Raw genomic sequence first — 23099 nt, 5'->3', positions numbered from 1 at the left:
AATGGTCTGTTAAAAAGAAGCAATTCCCTACAAACGATAAGGGTTAGCTCTTTGCCATAGCTTTAGCCCAAATAGCTAACATTACTGGAAGAATCATAATTCGGTCAAATCTGATTTATTGCATGCAAAAACATAATGTAAAATATAGTTGCTCTTTGAATGGGCCTTTAAGATAACACTCTCCCCCCCACACACATACACACACACACACACACACACACACACACACACACACACACACACACACACACACACACACACACACACACACACACACACACACACACACACACACACACACACACACACACACACACACCACCAACCAGCAACCACACAAACGGGCGCACACACAAAAACAAATAATTTGTTTCTTCAATCGGGGATCAATATCTGCTGTTTGCAAACGTATCGGTGCTCAAAACACGCCATCAGAGAACTGCAAAGTTAATGTTGCTGCACGTTCTTGTTTGTTCCACAGCAGGCCTACATTGAAACTCCCTTGAGGACAAACACACACACATCAGCAACACATTCCATCAGTCCGGCTGGACTGAAGTAGCTGAAATAAATGCTCCAAAATCCTATTCTGGCATCATGGTTCCCCATGGTACGGCGACGTGTCCATGGGCAGGATGAAGCCCCGGGGCCGTAGAGCAGCAGTGACCCAGGAACAATCAGCGGGAGGCCGGTTCTCACCTGTGTCCATGCTGCCGTTGGTGGAGGGGTATTCCAGCCTGAGTCCCTTTGCGATGTCCCTGGTGGAGGTGGTTGTCTTCTATAGTAGTGGCCTAATCCCTGTGCTCAGCAACATACTACTCTGAAGCATCACACCCAGATGGGGGGGTTCTTCCTTTTGAGGGCAGGGGCGGATGGAGCACAAGTCACTGCACCCTGCTGTCATGGAGAGCCACAAAATGGCCTTCGTCTATTTGTTTAAATGCAAATGTTGGGTAGAGACGTTTTTTAAAACATTTGCATCCAGAGTTCAGATTAGGAGGACGACGATGACGAGCCAGCCTCATCAGCATCTGAGAGAGGTAGAGAGAGAGAGATAGATAAAGAGAGAGAGAGAGAGAGAGAGAGAGAGAGAGAGAGAGAGAGAGAGAGAGAGAGAGAGAGAGAGAGAGAGAGAGAGAGAGAGAGAGAGAGAACAGAGACAGAGATAGAAAGAGGGGGAAGAGAGAGAGAAAGAGAGAGAAAGAGAGAGAGAGAGAAAGAGAGAGAAAGAGAGAGAGATAGAAAGAGGGGGGGGGAGAGAGAGAGAGAGAGAGAGAGAGAGAGAGAGAGAGAGAGAGAGGGACAGAGGAGTTTACATTTTGTAGACTTAAACTAGTTTGCAATAGTTTACATAAAAATAAAGTAAGATTGAGTTAATAAAATATTAATACATAATTATTAATGTATGAATATTATTAATACAAATAATAATAATACAAATAATAATAATAATAATAATGCATTCAAAATTAAAAAAAAAGATCTATGCTTTGGTCAGATCCAACGTTTTTTTTCTTTCATGCCAATGAAATGTTTCAATTTACTTGAGTCAACAGAGAGAGAGAGGCAGAGACTGGATCCCTCTCCCTATAAAAACACACACACACACACACACACACACACACACACACACACACACACACACACACACACACACACACACACACACACACACACACACACACACACACACACACACACACACACACACACACACACACGCAAACATACTCAAACAAACACACACACACACACACACACACACACATACACACACACACACACACACACATAGACATACATACATACACGCACATACACATACACGCTTCCTTACACAAACCTTTAAACGCATACACAAACAAAGACAAAAATACACCCACACACACACCCGATTACTACCTCTAAACACACGCAGTGACACATGGACACACAATCCAATAGACTCACCCATATAACCACAGAAAAGTCATACACACACACACACACGCACACACACACACACACACACACACACACACACACACACACACACACACACACACACACACACACACACACACACACACACACACACACACACACACACACACACACACACACACACACACACACACACACACACACTCACACAGACACGTACTCATGCACCCAACAACATAGACACTCAGACCAAATGCACAACCAAAGGTAGAATACAAACACACACTTTTTCTCCCACAAACTCAGACACACACAGACACATGAGGACGATCTAATGGTGACAGGTCCTGATTCAGGGGCCCTCACGTCCTGCGGCGTCTGAGGACTTTTATGTCAGCCAGAGCAGAAGATGGGTGGTTTGTAAATAAACTCCAATCTACTACAGTAGATAGAAGTGGCTGCATGACTGGGACTGAATGTAAATCTTACACACAGTAAAGTTTTGCACTGCAAAGTAATCATTTGTATGTTTCATCTGTTTTAATTGCAATTTTTAAATGTGCATATCTTGAATACAATGCAAGCTACAGAGATCAGAACAAAGCTTCTATATATATCAAGGCGACACATTTGATCAGTTTACTAAGACGGAAAACAGTCACTGACAGTATTGTTACACATTGACGTGACACGTCAAATATATGTCCAAAAAGAGTTCTCTGCATTCCAGCACATTCCTTAGAGAGGAATGAGCATTAAAGCAAAGGTCCACTGTTTCATTTGAACATATTTCAGGGAGTCTGAGGCACGTACTGCTAAACTAGGATTAACGTGTGTGACCAGAGTGTAGACACAACATCATACCGTTTAATGGTGACCATTATTTTAATTGTGATCAAATGGGCATAATGAGTCATGTACAGAGATCTTTCTAACTCAAACTTTATCACTGTCCTCATTATCTGCTGGGACCCTTAATATAAAGTACATATTCTCTACCTCTTTACCTCACACTTATAATGAATCATTTACTATGTTATAATTCACTGCATAATCTCACTGTAGCCTGTCTCACTGTAGCCTTTCTCACTGCAGCCTATATCCTGTCGTACTGTAGCCTGTCTCACTGTAGCCTGTCTCACTGTAACCTATCTTACTGTAGCCTGTCTCGTTGTAGCTTGTTTCACTGTAGCCTGTCTCACTGTAGCCTGTCTTACTGTAGCTTGTCTCACTGTAGCCTGTATCACTGTAGCCTGTCCTACTGTAGCCTGTTTCACTGTAGCCTGTGTCTCTGTAGCCTGTCTCACTGTGGCTTGTCTCACTGTAGCCTGTCGTACTGTAGCCTGTTTCACTGTTGCCTGTGTCTCTGTAGCCTGTCTTACTTGAGCCTGTCTCACTGTAGCCTGTCTCTCTGTAGCCTGTCTGTAGCCTGTCCAACTGCAGCCTGTCTTACTGTAGCCTATAGCCTGTCTAACTGTTGCCTTTTGTACTGTAGCCTGTCAAACTGTAGCCTGACTTTCTGTTGCCTATCTTACTGGAAGGAACCATGGAACCACATAATCACCAGCAGAACCGTAATATTTCAAGTTCTTCACAATTATGTTTTCACAGAGGTATGAACATGAATGATTTTTACTAACACACACATAGTTTCATCACTTGTCAGAATAAGCAAATGATGGGGGGGGGGTTTCTTACTTAATATAAATCAAATAAACAAGATAAGCAGCAGACCGTTCGGCCGAGTTAGCCATCTCTGTCAATAGCGTCCCTGTGTCTAGCAGAGTGATGCTATGCGTGTCGGCTCAGGGTCTGATGGTGACTCACGTAATGTGGGAGTACACTAACCCTAACCTTTTCCCTGAACCACACAACCACACACGCTTGCACAACGACCAGAAGGAAGCATAACATACAGTTCATCCACACACACATACACATTGTCACACACACACACACACACACACACACACACACACACACACACACACACACACACACACACACACGCACGCACGCACACACACACACACACACACACACACACTCTTTCACAAACACATACACACACACACGCAACCACATAAACACTCAGACAGAAGCAAACAACAATATATAGACCTCACACACTCTGTCTCAAACACACACAACAGCATACAGTCAGACAGAAAAGACAGTGGCAAAATAAGACACTGTGCGTGCGTGCGTGCGTGTGTCCGACTTATAGGCCTACTAAATTCATACTTCAATATGAAGTTAATATCTTAGATACAGAGTTGACGAAGCAAAGAAACAAATGATAAATACACAATCAACATTTTCTGACCACTAGCATTTATGAACTTTCATCGTGAATGTTGTAGCATCACCAAAACTATCCTGGGAGAATTGTTTTTCTGCTGAATATGCTTTGGACGCTTTCGTCAACAAAGTTTTACAATAGCAATAAACACATTTGCTGAACGAAGTGGAGTTGCTGATATGAAAAACAGTTGCTAACGTCCGCCTTGGACCTGGACGGCGCTGTGACACATGAGGGCACTGAAGGTTGATGAGAAGACGACCTCCAGCGGAGAGCTTTGTAATCACAGGCGGATAGCTGACCTATCACTAAGGGCCGCTAGGTGGCGGTAAAGGCAACTCCGCAAACGCCTCAACGATGGGCCTGCAGCTCATCAGAAAATAGATAACCAAACAATGTAAGCATGGGCTGCAAGCCTGCTGGAGAATACGATGAGGCTGAACTTTTTTTATCAAATCCTAACGTGCAGAAAAATCAAAGCCACAGACCAAGACTCAATCACAATAAACTTCTCAAAATGATTCTCAAAGGTGAACTGAGCTCATAGTTCACTAATTAGTTCGCTTTTATCATGGAAAATTGGCCTTTAAGGACCTTCTTCTCCATCTATTGTCCCTTCTGCTCTCCTTTAAGTTGCGTCCTTCACTCCTTCGTGTGCTGTAACGTCGGCATGTTGAACTAACCATCATAAGGAGGAGACACAAGATTATGTACATCAAGCAGAAGCTCCGTGGTCAATAAAAAAAGCTTTTGTTATATATATATATATATATATATATATATATATATATATATATATACATTACATGATATATCATTTTGGATTCCCAATTTTTTGACAAAAATTGTTGTTATTTCATCTGTCCCAAACAGGAATAACATGCTTCTTATCACAGGACATTGACTTGGCTCTGCTAAGTGGAATTTTCCACAAGAATTTGGTCCACTGGAGAGTGGAGAGGAGGACCCGCTGGAAGCCCCCTTGTGGCTGCTGGACACCAGCACACGCAGACATTATTCTCAGAAAACCCCCAAAAAGGTAAAGGGAAAAAGAAGCCTAGCTTGTAAAAGGGAGGAATGTTTCAAAGGTCTGGTGGGGGGAGAGCCTCTGCCTCCCAGCCCTCCTGTCGTCACGGGAGGCAGGGCGGGGGTACGGCGACTGGAGACGGGCTGATGTACCGACTCATGCACTTTCTGCTGAGTGGGGGTAATATAAATGTTTGTGTAAGAACTGCGTCCCGTTGTCAACACGGCCTTCAACGGGAATATCGCTTGCGTAGATCCAAAGCGACACCTTGGGAGGGTACCAGCTGGGAGGAGGAGTTTCCCGGGACGTGAGACTGTACACGTTGAAGACGTTCTCCCTTCACCAGCGGCTGTGACCCCGTTTTCTGGGGCAGGTCAGAGGGCGTCTGAGGGGAGTCCACCACTGAGACACCCTCTCAGTATGGAACAATGAGGGGGGTTTTAACCGGCCACTTTCAGAGGGCTGGACTGCAGAGTCCCGGGGGCAAGGCGGTTGCAGCCGGTTCCAGAGGGTTCCAGCGGGTTCCGGTGCTCCGGACACGCAGAGGGACTGCGGCGGTCAGCTTCTGTCTCGGTCAAGGCCTACTCCTCCATTTAGTTTTTAAGATGGTAAAAGGCATGCAGCAGTCAACCAGGCCTGAGGTCACACACACACACACACACACACACACACACACACACACACACACACACACACACACACACACACACACACACACACACACACACACACACACACACACACACACACACACACACACACACACACACACACATACAGACAGACATTCAGGGAAACAGGCCGATGGACAGACAGACAGAGAGACATACACGCAGGCAAGGCCTAAACACTAAGCACAAAAACACACAAAGAGACTAAGACAACTTGTATGGGTCATGGGGTCAGCTAAGTGGTAGACTACAGACCGTGCTAGACATTCGCACCACCTCAAGGGAGCATTTCGACCTCTCCTGGGTCACAGCATGGAGAGGCAGTGAGAGAAACAGAGAGACAGAGAGAGAGAGAGAGAGAGAGAGAGAGAGAGAGAGAGAGAGAGAGAGAGAGAGAGAGAGAGAGACAGGTAGGTGGGTGGGTGGTGGTGGTGGTGGTGGTGGTGGTGGTAGGTGGGTGGGTGGTGGTGGTGGTAGGTGGATGGTGGTAGGTGGATGGTGGTAGGTGGGTGGTGGTGCTGGTGGTAGGTGGGTGGTGGTGGTGGTGGTGGTGGTAGGTGGGTGGGTGGTGGTGGTAGGTGGGTGGTGGTGTTGGTGGTGGTAGGTGGTTGGTGGTGGTGGTAGTGGTGGTGGTGGTGGTGGTGGTAGGTGGGTGGTGGTGGTGGTAGTGGTAGTGGTGGTGGTGGTGGCGGTGGTGGTGGTGGTGGTAGGTGGGTGGTGGTGGTGGTGATGGTGGTGGTGGTGATGGTGGTGGTGGTGGCTGATGGTCGTGATGTTGGTGGTGGTGGTGATGGTGGTGGTGGTGGTGGTGGTGGTGGTGGTGGTGGTGGTGGTAGGTGGGTCGTGCTGGGATCACGCGTGGGATTGTGTATATGTGAAGGGGAAAAGAGGGGTCTGTGTGTGTGTTTGTGTGACTCAAACACATTTTGGAATTTGGTTCAGAGGGTTTTTGGGTCATTATTGTGGCCCTGGCTACCCGAAGCTTACCTGCCTTTATATTGTTCCTGTGGGGTTAAGGGCAAGCTGTATGTTATACAGTATGTCGAATAAAGGCTATATTTAGCGGTTCCTGGTTATAGTGGCATTCCTCTGATGGGTTAGCTCCCTGCTACATCTAATACCCATTAAGGCTCTCCAGACCTGAGAGCTGGTGAGAATACTATGTATGTACATAAATATATGTACATGCATACACAGATATACATATACAGGTATGCATGTACGAGGAGGACCATAAGGGCGTTTTAATAATAATGAATTTCACAACCTTTTTTTTTTTATTCGCTTCGCTTTCTCTGACCTCGGTCATTTTGTGAAGCACTTGAGTGGTCATCTTTGACCACACACACACACACACACACACACACACACACACACACACACACACACACACACACACACACACACACACACACACACACACACACACACACAGTTCTTGGTACAGAAAAGGTGTGTAATGTTTGATTCAATGAGGCTACAGCATGTCTGGCTCTTTGTCATAGCGCTGACATAATAACAACTTGTGTTTATCCACCAATTGGATCCGGTGTGGTCTCCTTCAGCGTTATTTACAGTTGTTAAAGCATGCCGATGACGTAGAATGCAGCCGGTACCAAATGCAAAAAGGCAGCGGGGCAATCCTGTTCTCAGGGAAGAGAAGGGTTGTAACCCGGCCTCTGAACGGACCGGAGAACTGGGGAGTGCAGGCCTGTCCTCTTTCATCATCACCAACTGGTGGGTTGTAATTCATGTCTCTGCTGACGTCTTTGCTTTTGGAGAGGAATGCTTCTAGCATTCCAGGCGAAAGAGGATTCCAGACACCCCCACCCCTTGCTCCGCCCATCCACCAGCCCACTTCAGTGTTTATCCCTAGGCCAGGGAATTTGGGGTAGGCCCCTGCAAATCCCAGGGTTTCTTCTATCAGGAAAGCGTTTCTGCTTATGAGACACCAAGTTGAATCTGACCACAATAAAATGGAAGCCAGCAGCCAGGTAGTAGCATTCAGTGTTGAGCTCAATGGCAGGCAGTGGAATGCTGGAATGTGATGAACACTGCAGCGTAGTAGGTCCTCCATCGAAAGCTTCAGTCAGCTGGACTATATGACTTATCAGGGCTGCTCTTCTGCAGATCAAACTCACCCTTCATTCAAACTTGGCTAAAGTGCGATTACCTTAGCACAGACCTGGAGTTACGTTCTTTATGGTATTGTATCTTCAAAAAGAGAAGTTGGCCTACCTTCGTTACGGGTCTTCCTCCATCTCAGGGTAAAACAGTGATCCCTACCATATTGGGCCGATTTTTCGACGGCGGTTCATTTTGTGGCTCTCCCAAAACTCCCCACAGCTTTTGAAACGGCAGCCCTCTTGGTAGTCCATGTGTTCCGTCTCCATGGGATACCCACCGACCACAATTCATCTCCAAGTTTGGAAGGCTTTCTGTCAAGCCGTAGGGGCTTCGGAGAGTTTGTCTTTGGGTTACCATCCACAGCCTCATGGGCAGGCGGAGCAGGCCAACCAGGCCCTAGGAGCGGCACTCTGTTGCCTCTCCACTAGGAATCCCTCCTCTTGGAGCACCCATTTGGCCTGGATTGAATACTTTCACAACTCCCTACCAAGCGTGGCCACAGGTATGTCACCATTTGAGTCTGCCATGGGTTACCAGCCACCTCTCTTTCCAGCACAGGATAGCTGGATTGTCACCTGCATTGTCTCCGGTACAGGGATGTGTGGCTCTCTGGAGGGAGGAGCAGGAAGAGCTGGAAGGGCTGCAGGGGCAGCCTGGCCAGGTGGAGCTCTGGAACCGCCTGGACGAGATGGTATGAGACAACCTCCAGCTGTGTTCCAAATCTGGGTTATCTGGGCCCATATGGTCCTGAGATTCTGAGGAATGACCTCCTGAGGAATCAAACCATATCTCTCCACTTGGGCGCCTTGGTTGGCGAGGGCTTGGTAGAATGAACCTGAGTCTGCTGGGTCCATACTGGCCACATCGTTCTGTTAGGATCGAACGGGGAACCCAAACGCAGATGCAGACACTGGGTGTTGAATAAAACCAGAAGTTTATTGTATTGAGGATGAGAGCAGTAGGAAATAACAGGAGGTGGACAGGCGAAGATGATGACCGCGCCAGGCTGAGTTGGTGGACGGAAAGACTGGACGGACAGGTAGGCAGGCCACAGGCAGGTGGGCAGGTAGACTAGCAGGAGGGATGGTGGACAGGAACATTGGTCGGGGATCCTGAGGCGATACATTCAGGGAATGCCTCGCCTATTGCACATACGTGAAAACACCAAGAGGGGGAGACAGAGCAGAGAATCTGCTGGGCACGGCCATCGCCGTAATAGACTTAAGATTCACCTGGTAAATCAGAAACAGTTGGCGTTGCTTATTTATTTATATATTTCTACTTATCAATATAGACTTTCGATTTTTACCCGGATTTACCATTTACCTTGTGTCTCTGAATTAACCATGTCTGGAACCTTTACCATCCTCCGAGTCATACCTAGCCCCGAAACCATGACACCAGAGGTTGAAAAATGGCAATTCATCAGAAGGGAAATAGTCCATTTACATCATATTTAGGGCATTTATCAGTCACTTTTATCCAAAAACGAACAAAAGCAAAAAATGTCAAATGAAGACAAATGATATATCGCTGTTGGTACAGTAAGGATGTACATCGAACCAAATCCCCAGTACTAATGATTGCTAGGTTAATCCATTCCCTGTATACAACAAAGGTATTTAGGCTAAGATGCTACAAAATGCTAAGTACTATTTTTAAGTGTTACGACGTACAACATACAATAAGTGCGATGGAGGGGTGTGGGCGGCTGCGGGGGTGGTCCACATGTGCTGAAACGCAGACTACTGGAAACAGTCACAGGTGTCACAAGCATTTTACTGTCACTGCTGTCAGCTTGGCTTTTCCAGGACTTCCCAGAAATGCAGTGGAAGGACTTCAAAGAATGACAAAAAAGCACTCAAGACCCTTCTCCCAGATTGAGTCTGTGAGGGGAGGGATGGGGGTATGTGTGTTGGGAGGGGGGGGGGGGGGTGTATCTGTAAATCAAGGCCTCTCCATTAGCTACTATACTCATTTGGACTCACACTTAATATTTATAAGGCATCTTTTAAAACAAAATAACATGTACACAGAAATACAATTCTTGGCTGATGTCTGACTCCTACTGAAGCTAACTGTACTTATAATGCCTAGCTTCACTCCTGCACAGCAGCAGCAGCATCACAAATCCCAAAGTCACGAGTCCCACATACTTGTGGTCTGTGATCATTGTGAATTTCAAATGAATCAAAGGTTCCGGGAGGCCCTGGCGGTGAAGGCTACGGTGTTATTAAACAGGCCTATCTGCTTATCAGGCACGTGGTCCTTGGCTAAAAGGTGAAGATCATGCTGCTTATAAGATCTTTGGGAGGGGGGGGGGGGGGGGGGGGCTGTGCTCCAGCACAAGGCCGGTGTTTGACGTAAAAATGCTGTCAGGCAGAGATAGAGTCCCTAGCAACAGCTGAAAACACTGGGACACAAATGGCTGATCTTGCAAGCGAGAGCCAAGGAGGGGGCCAGACAGCAGTATTGTTACAAGAATAACACATTCTTGGAGGACTTTGTGAATCGCTGGGAAGTGAGTCATCGATTTCATCTGTGTCTTCCCCGATTGTCTGCTGATCAGTGAAAAGGAAGCTTCATACTGATGTTAGATACATGTTTAATATACGTAATTTACTAATGTACATAAACAATGTCACCACTGTCCCCGAAGGCCATTTTGGTTTTACAGTTTTTTTACTATACCTTAAACACATTTACCATACCTTAAACAAAAGCGCTGCTTTGCACTTTAGTTGCAATTGTGCAACACACTTGCTCCTTTCTGCAACACACTTGCTCAGGCACGCTACACACTATTTCATACATAAGACACTTAGTTCAAAAATGAAATCTCAGTGTACCATTGGGAAAACACATCTATTCAAAATACAAAACACATTGGTTGATTGAAAATACTTACAGTTTTTTTCAATAGCTTGAACACGTTTGGCAAAATTTGGCTCATTGTGTCAAAACTCAACACACAAACAAATAAGACAACAACACTGGGAAATAAACCATTCCCATCTATGTCAAATTGAAACTCGGCTATCGAAACCTAGACATTCTTTGGAAAAATGGCACTCTGATGTTAAAATGAAACACACTTGCATCATATGAATACACTTTCAGATCAGCAGCAACACACTGGTCTACTTTGTATAAAACACTGCAGTCTTTCATGTTCACTGTTTTTATCCAGTTCCACAGAGGGAACGTTTTCACCACAACCAAAATAAATACTAAATACTGTACATTGCAGTACTGTACATTACAGTGCAGTAAATACAGTTTGAGCAAAAATAAATAAATAAATAAACCCTACTGTACTGTGAACACAGAAAAACATGGCAATTGTGCATGGGTGGGCTTATGGATCCTGCCGTCTGTTGGGGTCTGGCCATAGGATCTCATCAACATCACAAGCAATATTTTCTTCTGCTAAGCATCGGGGAAAATATTGCCTTGCGTGCCGAATCCATCCATGGATTGACCCTATGTTGATGTCTCCGCAGGCCTGTTCCATTGCCTGCAGAAGAGGCTTGCGAGCATGAGGTTGGCGGTCATATACGCACCATCTCCAAGCCGAAAATAATTCTTCTATGGGGCTTAGAAATGGTGTGTAAGTGGGCAAGTAAACACACAATGAGATATTTCCCCCGCGCTGCCCCAGGACTTACACAATTGCCAATTATTGGCCAATTATGTTACGACCCCGTCATCTTGTTTTGCTGAGGTTGAATCCAGCCTAATCAATGTAAACAAATGTAACAAAACAAAATACATGCAATACAGATTTTAGATGGCATTACTCAAAACACTCAACTACAGTACTCCACATACAGAACCCCCATCCCATCGAACAGGTACCTGGTACCTCTCTGAATGTATCTATGTGGTACTGATACAATGGCACATATTCAGCTGTAACTGGATGACACCAATACTGTATTGTAAATGTAAAGGACTGTAACACTTACCTGTACATATTCACGTCAAAGTCCTTTGACCCTGACACTGTTCTCTCAAATGGGACCCTGTACAATTGCTTCATGGTAATTTGGTGCTTTACCAAGATGCGTCTGATAGTGGAAATGCTCACTCGCTCTATGTTATTGAATATTTCTCTATCTGCAAGTATTTGTTGCTGTAGCTGGTTGAGACGGATTGCATTGTTTGCTCGGACCAGGTCCACAATGGCAAGTTCCTGCTGTTGGGTGAACAGGCGTTGGCGTCCGCCCCCAGATGGTCTTCTAGTCATTCTATAGAAAAAAGCAACCACGAAATGTTACTGTATTGGTTTGCTTCTTTTTTACAGTACTGTATATACTGTACTTTACTGTATATACCATAGAAAGTACTGAAACATCTCAATGTAGGTAATCACAAAACTACCACTTTCGTTAAAAAAGGAGCATTAGCCACCCTGCAATACATTACATGTGATATGGTACAGTACTGCAAATACTCTAGATACAGTCTGAGTAGAGTAGAAAGTAGAGAGTTGAAGACATACCTGTTTTCGTGTCGGAATGTCCTTATTATGGATGAAACTGTTGGTGTTCAGTTTTGGAAGAAAGTGTTTTCAGGTGTGTAAGTAAGTATTCTCAATTAACCAATGTGTTTAGGATTTTGAATAGATGTGTTTTCCCAATGGTACAATGAGACGTCATCTTTGAATTAAGTGTCTTATGTATGAAATAGTGTGTAGTGTGCAGGAGCAAGTGTGTTGCAGAAAGGAGCAAGTGTGTTGCACAATTGCAACTAAAGTGCAAAGCAGCGATTTTGTTTCAGGAATGGTTACATGTGTTTAAGGTATAGAAACAAAAACTTCAAGTTGTGTTGCGTTGGTCTAAGCATGTGTCTATTGTGTTCAAGCAATTAAAAACTGTAAATAGTTACCTGAAAACACTTACCAGCTGCAAAAAGGCCAAAGGACAAGTGTGCACATCCCAGGGCAGCGCAGGGGAAATATAACATAGTGTGCCTCCATAAGCATTCAAGGGTAACTGCACCATCATGCAAAAATAGGTCCCTATAATACCCAACATATCATCACATTTACAGATTAACTTCATGATGCAGCTGAACAGGACAGATCAGAGCAGCCCAGGTTTGTTGTTTTCTGGGATAATGTTAGTTTCCATTGGGCTGTTTTGGTCTGGAACTGGTACACCAACCATAAACAATTTGAAGTCGTCTACTCACCATTTTTCTAAACCCTAGAGAAGGTTTTTTTTCGGCCTGATGATGGCATGTATATGACCGAATGCCTGCATGCCTCTTTTGCAGGCAATGGAACAGGCCTGCGGTGACATTGAGGTAAGGTTAATCCATGGATGGATTTTGCACACAAGGCGAGGATGCATAAGCCCACCTGCTCACAATTGGCATGTTTTTCTTCGTTTACAGTACAGTTGTGTATTTTTGGTTTTGGTCGTATCCATGCCATCTTCAAGCCAAAAAAAACCCTTCTATAGGGTTTAGAAATGGCGAGTAGACGACTTCAAATTGTTTATGGTTGGTGTACCAGTTCCGGACCAAAGCAGCCCAATGGAAACTAACATTAACCCAGACAACAACAAACTTGGGCTGCTTTGATCTGTCCTGTTCAGCTGCATCATGAAGTGCATCTAGAAATGTTGTGATATGTTGGGTATTGTAGGAACCTATTTTTGCATGATGGTGCAATTACCCTTAAAGGGGTAGTTCGGAATTTTGGACATAGGGCCTGATTCCGAAGTGAGCATTGGTATTCTATATCACTGGAGACAGTTTTCAACACATTTCATTCAGTCCTTCTAGTTGCAGAGTTCGCTCGTGCTAGGCTAGCGCAAGTCAACGGGCAATGCTAGCCTGCTATTAAAAACAGTCTTACCCACTCCACAGTACACCCGAGGTAAATCAATTATAACGCCAGACTATAGATTTAAATGTCTGTGTTGATAGAATAATGTTAGAAATAAAACTAACCATGCATCGCATGAATCATCGAGGGACTACTTTCTCAGCAGAAGCGGAATTCTACTATGCGCTGGTTAGGTTTGTAACCGAATCACGACAGAAGAACGTAAACAGAGAAGCGTGGGACAGAAGCGCAATTGAACGACTAGGCAACATGATGGTTCAGTGTGCTTCTAGAAATTGTAGAAATAAATGGTACAGATGGGCACCACAAAGTTTCCACCAATTTCCAGTGCGAGATCCAGAAAGGACTCAACTGTGGCTTGTTGCTGCTGGCTTTGACATCAAAACACCGGCTCGTACATGTACGGTTCGTTGGATACAACAAATTCCTCATAATCGTCTTCAAAAGCAGATGCATCGCTAACTCCTCCAAACGTGGCCATATCTTGTTAATTTAATACGCTTGTAGAATTCCTTCGTTCACTGTACTCTGCGTTTGTAGCAATGACAGCGGCAGGTAACCTAGGTATCAGTCCGCCGCTGACGTAGCCTACGTACAGGAATATAAACACTGCTGCTGAGACCCCGCAATTCCCTCAAAATGCAATGCAATGCAAGGTTGGTTTTATTTCTAACATTATTCTATAAACAGACATTTAGATGTATAGTCTGTCGTTATAATTGATTTACCTCGGGTGTACTGTGGAGTGGGTAAGACTGTTTTTAATAGCAGGCTAGCATTGCCCGTTGACTTGCGCTAGCCTAGCACGAGCGAACTCTGCAACTAGAAGGACTGAATGAAATGTGTTGAAAACTGTCTCCAGTGATATAGAATACCAATGCTCACTTCGGAATCAGGCCCTATGTCCAAAATTCCGAACTACCCCTTTAAAGGCTTACGGCGGCCCACAATGATATATTACCCCCTCGCTTCCCCGGGAAGGGCACCTTTTTGTAGCTGGCTGATTGGTGTACAGTTTTGTAAGTAAGTGTTTTTAAATTTTTAATTAACCAATGTGTTATGGATTTTGAATAGATGTGTTTTCCCAATGGTACACAGAGATTTCATTTTTGAACTAAGTGTCTTATCTATGAAATAGTGTGTAGTGTGCAGGAGCAAGTGTTTTGCAGAAAGGAGCAAGTGTGTTGCACAATTGCAACTAAAGTGCAAAGCAGCGCTTTTGTTTAAGGTATTTTTACAAAAACTTCAATGTGTTTAAGATATAGTAACAAAAACTTCAAGTTATGCTACTTTGGTTTAATCATGTGTCTATAGTGTTCAAGCAATTGGCAAAAAATGTATTCTACCAACCTAGAGTCAATCAGTAGTAGATCAACGGATACAGGGGCAGACAGGTCTATGGAAAGAAAACACCTGTGGGAATATGATCCGTTAAGATGGTCTGGTAACTGTAAACCAGTGGGTTTATTTGGGTTAATATTCTTAGTTATATTGCAGTCTCTGCCTCTTTATCTATTTGTCTTACATTTTGTGAATTAAAACTCTATCCTCCATTACTCATTATAAACGGATCCAAAACAATATATATTCTATTCTATTCTTTTCTATTCTATTCTATTCTATATACAGCCACGACGTATTCAGTAATTATTCCGGAGTTACAGTGTTATATTTTGTACTAACGGTATACAAGTTCAGGACTTGCTAATACTTAGATGTAGGTAAGCGGAACGAGATGGGAAAATATGAAATATGGGGGGGTAACAATTCGGGATCTAACAAATAACTTGGGTTGGGTATCTATTCTATTATTAGACGGTCGATATGAAATATTGTGAGAAAAGGCTCTCGGTTATTAGAGCATTTCAACCACCCCCCCTAGTGAGTGCAGTGGTTCACCCCGAAAGAAAGAGTTGGGAGAAAGTCTGGTGAAGAGACAGTGTTAACTATGTCGTGCTGTTAGCTCTGTGTGCCTTAACGGTGTTATATCTGTTGACAGGTTTAGTTATTAAGGAACATAAGTCTGCCTGAAGGATGTATTTTTCTCTGTTGGATGTTAGCCTCCCTTGTATGAAGAGATGACAGGTGAATAGCGATAACAGCGGCTGGTAACACGTTCAGCCTTTTATCTATTCATTTGTTTCACATGTTTTCCACTCCATTTGGTCACAGTCTCGTTCCTGACCGAGCACCTGAACATTTTTCAGGTTCCAGGAGCCAAGCCTAGAGCCATTACTGTTAAACACTGCACTGCTGTACATACTGAGGAAAAAATAAATGACCACATATTTTTATTGCATGCTTGATAAACTAATAAAGTTTGTCAAAAATGTGTCAAAATAAGAAGTTTACTTTTAATATGACGTGTTCTATATCTGTTTGCAAAATGTGTTGTTTTTATAAATAACGCTTCCTAAGTCAAAGGCTATCAGATTGTGTTTGTAGTTATATTCTACATCCAGCATGTCTTCCAACCTAATGCACAGAATACGTCGCTTGTATAGGTCTTCCAAAAAGACCCAAATGAAAGGTTTAGCCCCCTATCCCATCTACTGATGGAACGAAGGAAGGCAGGCAGATGAACACGCAGGAAGGCAGGCTAGGGGAAAATGACTGCCTTCCTAAAACTAAAGAACAGCCATGGTTATCTACCACGATGAAACAACGATCTGGAGATGAGTGGGTGAAGAACCAGGGTTATACAGCAGAGTTGATTGGCCGGAGATGCAAGGCATGGTGTGGTCTTGGAACAGGTGAATAGGGATGTGTAGTAATCAGGGAGCCAGGGGGAAATAATGTACTGCCTCGCCCTTGCCCACCACACAGACACACAAACACCAAGTGGGGGAGACAGAGTGGGGAACAAAGGAGACACAAGGGGGAAGGAGGAACACCTTGATGGGAGGCCGGGCCGTAGAACTGACAGCATGTCCGCGTTCAATCACTGACATACAGGCTGAAGTGTTGAAGGGAACTCCCTTTTCTATTTAGTCTTTTGAAACCACCTTGTGGCCATTGTTTTTATCATCATATCAATTTATTGGTTGAAGAATCAGCTAAAACGCCAAACATGCAACACAGATGAACGCATGAAAGTTATGCCTTCATGCATGTTACTGTAGTTTAAAAGAAACTAGAGTTTTCACACGCGCATTGCACCCGCTCAACCTTTAGTTGTATTTAAATCCATAGCAATAATGTGGAAACCCAAGTCGATAGTGTCACAATTTCTGAGCGCATAATATAACATTTTGCCTATATTGTTACATTTAACATTCGTTCACCACAAATTACTCTTAAAAGCAGTGCATCATTTAAATATTTTTTAACCATTCAGAGAACAAAAGGCAACAGGCTGATTATCATTTAGTGGTCCACTCAGTGAAATGCAGAAGCGCCATCAACACGCCCACTGAAGTGGTGTGAGAAATACCGACTTTCTACTCCTCATTCACATATAAGGTCATTTACATTTCCTACGGAGAAAATACTACCTCAGGGGTAGTATTATTCAGGAGATTTTCATGGTTCATGGCGAACACAGAGCTTGCGTGTTGTGGATGGATGCAGACCCGGCGCCAGAGCAAATCTATACAGGGGGCACGTAGATTTTGTGGGAGGGCCCACATCTATATTATGACAGACAGGTGTAGCCTACAAAAAACTCAATTGCAACAGACCACAACAGCGCAAACACATCAGCATGGCCAACAACAGCATTGCCTTAAGACGCACGCAGTTCGCAAATAATAGCCTACATTTTAACACACACAAACAGCCAAATACAAATCACATTTGCATTGTGTGCGCGGCGGCACATTAAATACCACAGACGCCAACAGCAATATGCCGCGCCACGCAGTCGAGCAAATAAACATAAACATACAAAACTTTCGCAACATTGCATCATGTGCTCGGCCAAAACATTGTCGCATAATCCAATGAAAGCGCCGGTCGGGACCCATGACGTCGGCATGTGAACAGACACTTTTCACCAGAATTTGTAGGAAATGATTGGTGGAGGCGAGGAGGAGGCGGAGGGTGTTGTTACTCCTGGCGGGTCGGAGTCAGAGGTAAAAGGCGTCTCGGAGGAAAGGGCTAATGGCGGCTGCGTTGTTACAGCTAGCGGCGGGAACTCAAATCCAGCTCCAGCAAGAGGCTCAGCCCGGTCAGGGTTAGAGCTAACTTTACTTACAGTAACTGCAGGGTTTTTTTCCGGATAAGTAGGCCAATTAGTTTTTAACCAGCGTCTGATATCCATTTTCTTTTTAAAACACCAGAGCAGGCTAGGCTACTAATTTGAATTTGCCGGTTAATGCCGTCGTTCGGTGTGACGAATTCTGAATAGCGATAGGTTTACACATATGTCAATCACATCTCTATTTTCGACACATTTTTTATTTAGTTTAACAATTATTTTTTGCGATTTTAAATAGTATCTGACATCATATATATCTTAGCATAAAAAATAAAATAAAAAAGTAAAATACATTTTATTTTTACAAGGGCAAAGACATCAAGTAGGCGGGGGCAAAGACATCAAATGGGCGGGCCCGGCCCGGTCTGGCCCGCCCTTGGCGCCGGGTCTGGATGGATGGCACAATCTCTGTGTTCGTCAATCTACTTATCGAGTCTTAAAAACAAGATGGCGTCGCCGTTGAACTACTGATGGTATTGTGTGTATAAAATGTCCTTTTTAATAAACAATTTGTACACTTACAAAGTAATCAATGCCTCGTTTTATATGTTAAGACCCTGATTATACTACCAAAGAAGTGTCAGGCTACTTCTAGCCTTTAAAATGGTTTAAAATAGCGATTTAGTTTTTACCATAACACATGCCCCTATCGTTCCAAGTTTATAGCGTTTTTGATAGAATCTGCTAAAAAATGCCAACTGAAGGCTTTTTGCTCCAAAACAAACAGTCCAACTCTTTATCATACCAACGATATCCCAAATCCATTTTATACTGGATTTCTCCTTTAAGGAGGAGAGTCAAGTTTGAGCAATAAAGTATAAAGACATTTCGGGAGGCTCGAGGAGGAAACAAACCCAAAGTGTAGTCTTGTGGTGGACTTTATAGACATAATTCACCATACTGTGTTATTGACAGGTTTTCGCTGTGTTATAGGGACACTGTCTCTATAAGATCACGTCACTTATGTGTTGATATGCCAGTCGGCGTGATGTTTGAATTTAACGGTTTTTATATGACAAAATGAACGACCTGCCGTTGCTTGTCAAGGGGAGAAATTGTCTCTTCCCTTCTTTTATCGCAATTTCTACAGTCTATAGACAGAACGTCTGACCTGGGAGAATTTGTAGACGGCAGAGCCGTTATGTTTAAAAACATAATGTCTTACATGGGCGAGTGTGTCGCTGCGGTGGGTCCGTTAGTGTCCGTACCTGGGCACGTGTGTCGATGGCTGAGCCGTTATGTATTAATACATACCGTCTTACCTGGGCAAGTGTCGCTGCGGTGTGTGCGCGTGGGACCAACCGTCACACCAGTGGGCAAAGGAAACATCTGGCACAACACTGGCCCTTACCAAAGCTTTCTTTGTGGGCCCCTTCTTCCCTGGATCCATGGATCTCACACATCTTTACAAAATATTCAAATAATTTGCTCATCCATTGTACAAATGGATCTGAAATGGATAGGCACTAATGACCTTTTCATACCACATTGAAAAAGGTTATAATATAAGAATATTAGTAATAATTAATAATCTGTGATATGTGTTTGTGTAAGTCTGCACAGTTTGAACCCTCACCACATTTTAACCCTTTCTCAACATACTGTAGCATACAATTACTCTCATGGTCAATGAGGTTGGCTTGGAGCATCATGTTTATTTAAGTTTCAGTCTCAAGTGCTAAAAGTAATTTTTTTTTGGCAATTTCTTTTATTAGTTAGATCATAGGTCATTGTAGGTACAATGATCATCATTGTACCTGCACCCCTCATCTTCCTCATCACACATCTTCCTCCTCTAACCGCATCCCTCATCTTCCTCATCCCACATCTTCCTTATCACTAATTTCATCATCGCTCATCATCATCTATCATCTTCCTCACCCCTCATCTTCCTCCTTTAACATCACCCCTCATCTTCCTCACCACTCATCTTCTTCTACCCTCATCTTCCTCCTCTAACCTCACCCCTCCTCTCCCTCCTCAGCCTACTCTTCGTTCCTTCATACGACGTCTGTGGAATGTTCTCTGGAATGAGGGCCGTATTTTCCATGTCTGGCTGCAAAACGCTTGGGACGGATTGTAACGAGCACTACTGCTGGATATTAACGAGCAGTAGTGGAAAAATTCAGAGAGCGAGTTCAGTAGTGAGAGCCTAGCCTTTCAGGAGCAGACCTCTAGGCAGGAGATGGATCCACTTTTCTTCCTTTCTGTCTTCATATCCATCTTATTTGTCCTTATTTTCCTTTCTCTTTGCTTGATTCCCTTCCCCCTTTTCATCTTTGGTTTTGCAGGTTGTTTACTCAATGGAAATGGATCAATGTAAACTGTGGATAATGGGATGCAGATGCTGTCGTTGTCTGGGATTCACTTATTTTCTGTCTAAATGGACTCAGCTATTGTGTCTTAACTTGTTGCAGGACTTCAGTGTACGTCATTGGGGACATTATTAGAATAGCCTCTGATTACTTCCTTTAACGGTGAGTGATGCACAAGGTCTTATGAATGGGGCCAGAACAGGATTTGTGGAATATTCCACTCAACGGCGCCCCTCCATTGATTGGGAATGTATGACATCTGTATTAGTCATGCAGTGTGTTTTATTTTTCCTGGCAGTGCATTGCTTGACAGTATCATGGCGAACTCTCTGTGTTTTAAACCCCTCAACTAAAGCACCCACCCACACTGGGGACACCCACACACACTGGGGACACCCACACACAATGAAGACACCCATCCACACTGGGGACACCCACACACAATGAAGACACCCATCCACACTGGGGACACCCACACACAATGAAGACACCCACACACAGTGGGGACAACCCACATTGAGGACACCCCACACTGAGGACACCCCCCCACCCACACTGAGGACACCCCACATTGAGGACACCCCCCCACCCACACTGTGGACAACCCCCCACCCACACTGAGGACACCCCCCCACCCACCCTGAAGACACCCACCCACCCACACTGAGGACACCCACCCACCCACACTGAGGACACACCCCCACCCACACTGAGGACACCCACCCACCCACACTGAGGACACCCACCCACCCACACTGAGGACACCCCACACTGAGGACACACCCCCACCCACACTGAGGACACCCCCCACCCTCACTGAGGACACCCCACACTGAGGACACCCACCCACCCACACTGAGGACACCCCCCACCCTCACTGAGGACACCCCACACTGAGGACACCCACCCACCCACACTGAGGACACCCCCCCACCCACACTGAGGACACCCACCCACCCACACTGAGGACACCCCACACTGAGGACACCCCACACTGAGGACACCCACCCACCCACACTGAGGACACCCCACACTGAGGACACCCACCCACACTGAGGACACCCACCCACCCACACTGAGGACACACCCCCACCCACACTGAGGACACCCCACACTGAGGACACCCCACACTGAGAACACACCCCCACCCACACTGAGGACACCCCCCAACCCACACTGAGGACACCCACCCACCCACACTTAGGACACCCCACACTGAGGACACCCACCCACACTGAGGACACCCACCCACACTGAGGACACCCACCCACACTGAGGACACCCCCCAACCCACACTTAGGACACCCCCCAACCCACACTTAGGACACCCCACACTGAGGACACCCACCCACACTGAGGACACCCCCCAACCCACACTGAGGACACCCACCCACACTGAGGACACCCACCCACACTGAGGACACCCCCCAACCCACACTGAGGACACCCACCCACCCACACTGAGGACACCCACCCACACTGAGGACACCCCCCAACCCACACTGAGGACACCCACCCACACTGAGGACACCCACCCACACTGAGGACACCCCCCAACCCACACTGAGGACACCCACCCACCCACACTTAGGACACCCCACACTGAGGACACCCCACACTGAGGACACCCCATACTGAGCCCCCCCCTCACTGAGGACACCCACCCACACTGAGGACACCGACCCACACTGAGGACACCCACCCACCCACACTGAGGACACCCCCCCCATTCCCCGCTGACACACCCACAACCTCTGGGCACATGTGAGCCCAGATGTTTTGGAAGCCCTCTCTTGCCTGTAGGAGTTTAGTAGAACTAGAGTTTTTGCACGCGCGTTGCGTGCACTCACACTCTAGTTGTAGTTAATCACATAGCAATAATGTGGAAACCCGATAATATCGATAATGTAGAAAAATTCTGAGTGCATAATACAATAACATTTTGCCTATAATGTTAGAAGAACATACAACATTTGTTCACCACAAATGACTCTTAAAAGAAGTGCCAACATTTAAATATTTTTTAACCATTCAGCGAACAAAAGGCAACAGGCTGATTATCATTTAGGAAGCCACTCATTGACATGCAGAAGCATCATCAACATGCCCACTCAAGTGGTCTGAGAAATAAAGACTTTCTACTCCTCAATCACATATAAGGTAGTTTACATTTCCTACGGAGAAAATACTACCTCAGGGGTAGTATTATTCAGGAGATTTTCAGGGTACAAATGTCAGGATATGTTGTTCACAAATACGGCCCCTCAGGAGAATATCAGGACTTACACGTGTCTGAAAGCAGCTAGTGTGTGAGCATTTGATTACATTATAAAATTAGTCAATTTATGATAACAGGGGTAATTGTTCAATGGAAAGTGTAGTATACTATGTATGCAAATCAATAGCTTTTACTGTTATTCAGGGCTGAAAGGTGCAGAGACATTTTTAAATGCAAGGCAACTACCATTGGTCCTATCGTTCCAAGTTTATAGCGTTTTGATAGAATCTGCTAAAAAAAGCCAACTGAAGAATGCGTCTGCATGTGCTTTTTTGCTCCAAAACGAACATTCCAATTCGTTATCATACCAAACATATCCCAAATCCATTTTACACCGGATTTCTCCTTTAAGGAGGAGAGCTAAGTTTGGGCAATAAAGTATAAAGACATTTCGGGAGGCT

The 23099-nt window shown here is 44.9% G+C and overlaps 1 protein-coding gene across 1 annotated transcript in view; it reads right to left on the bottom strand.

Annotated features, from left to right (window-relative positions):
- Positions 1–807, bottom strand: part of pou2af2 (POU class 2 homeobox associating factor 2) — an 8503-nt gene extending 7696 nt beyond the window's left edge. Inside the window, exon 1 of the mRNA XM_056612265.1 lies at positions 700–807. Within this exon, the coding sequence (XP_056468240.1) occupies positions 700–709 (10 nt within the window). The 5' untranslated portion in view covers positions 710–807. The remainder of the gene's footprint in view (positions 1–699) is intronic.
- Between the last annotated feature and the right edge of the window lie 22292 nt (positions 808–23099).

Source organism: Gadus chalcogrammus, chromosome 16, assembly GCF_026213295.1.
Source record: "Gadus chalcogrammus isolate NIFS_2021 chromosome 16, NIFS_Gcha_1.0, whole genome shotgun sequence".
NCBI lineage: Eukaryota > Metazoa > Chordata > Actinopteri > Gadiformes > Gadidae > Gadus > Gadus chalcogrammus.
This window is presented reverse-complemented; position numbering and strand designations above follow the sequence as displayed.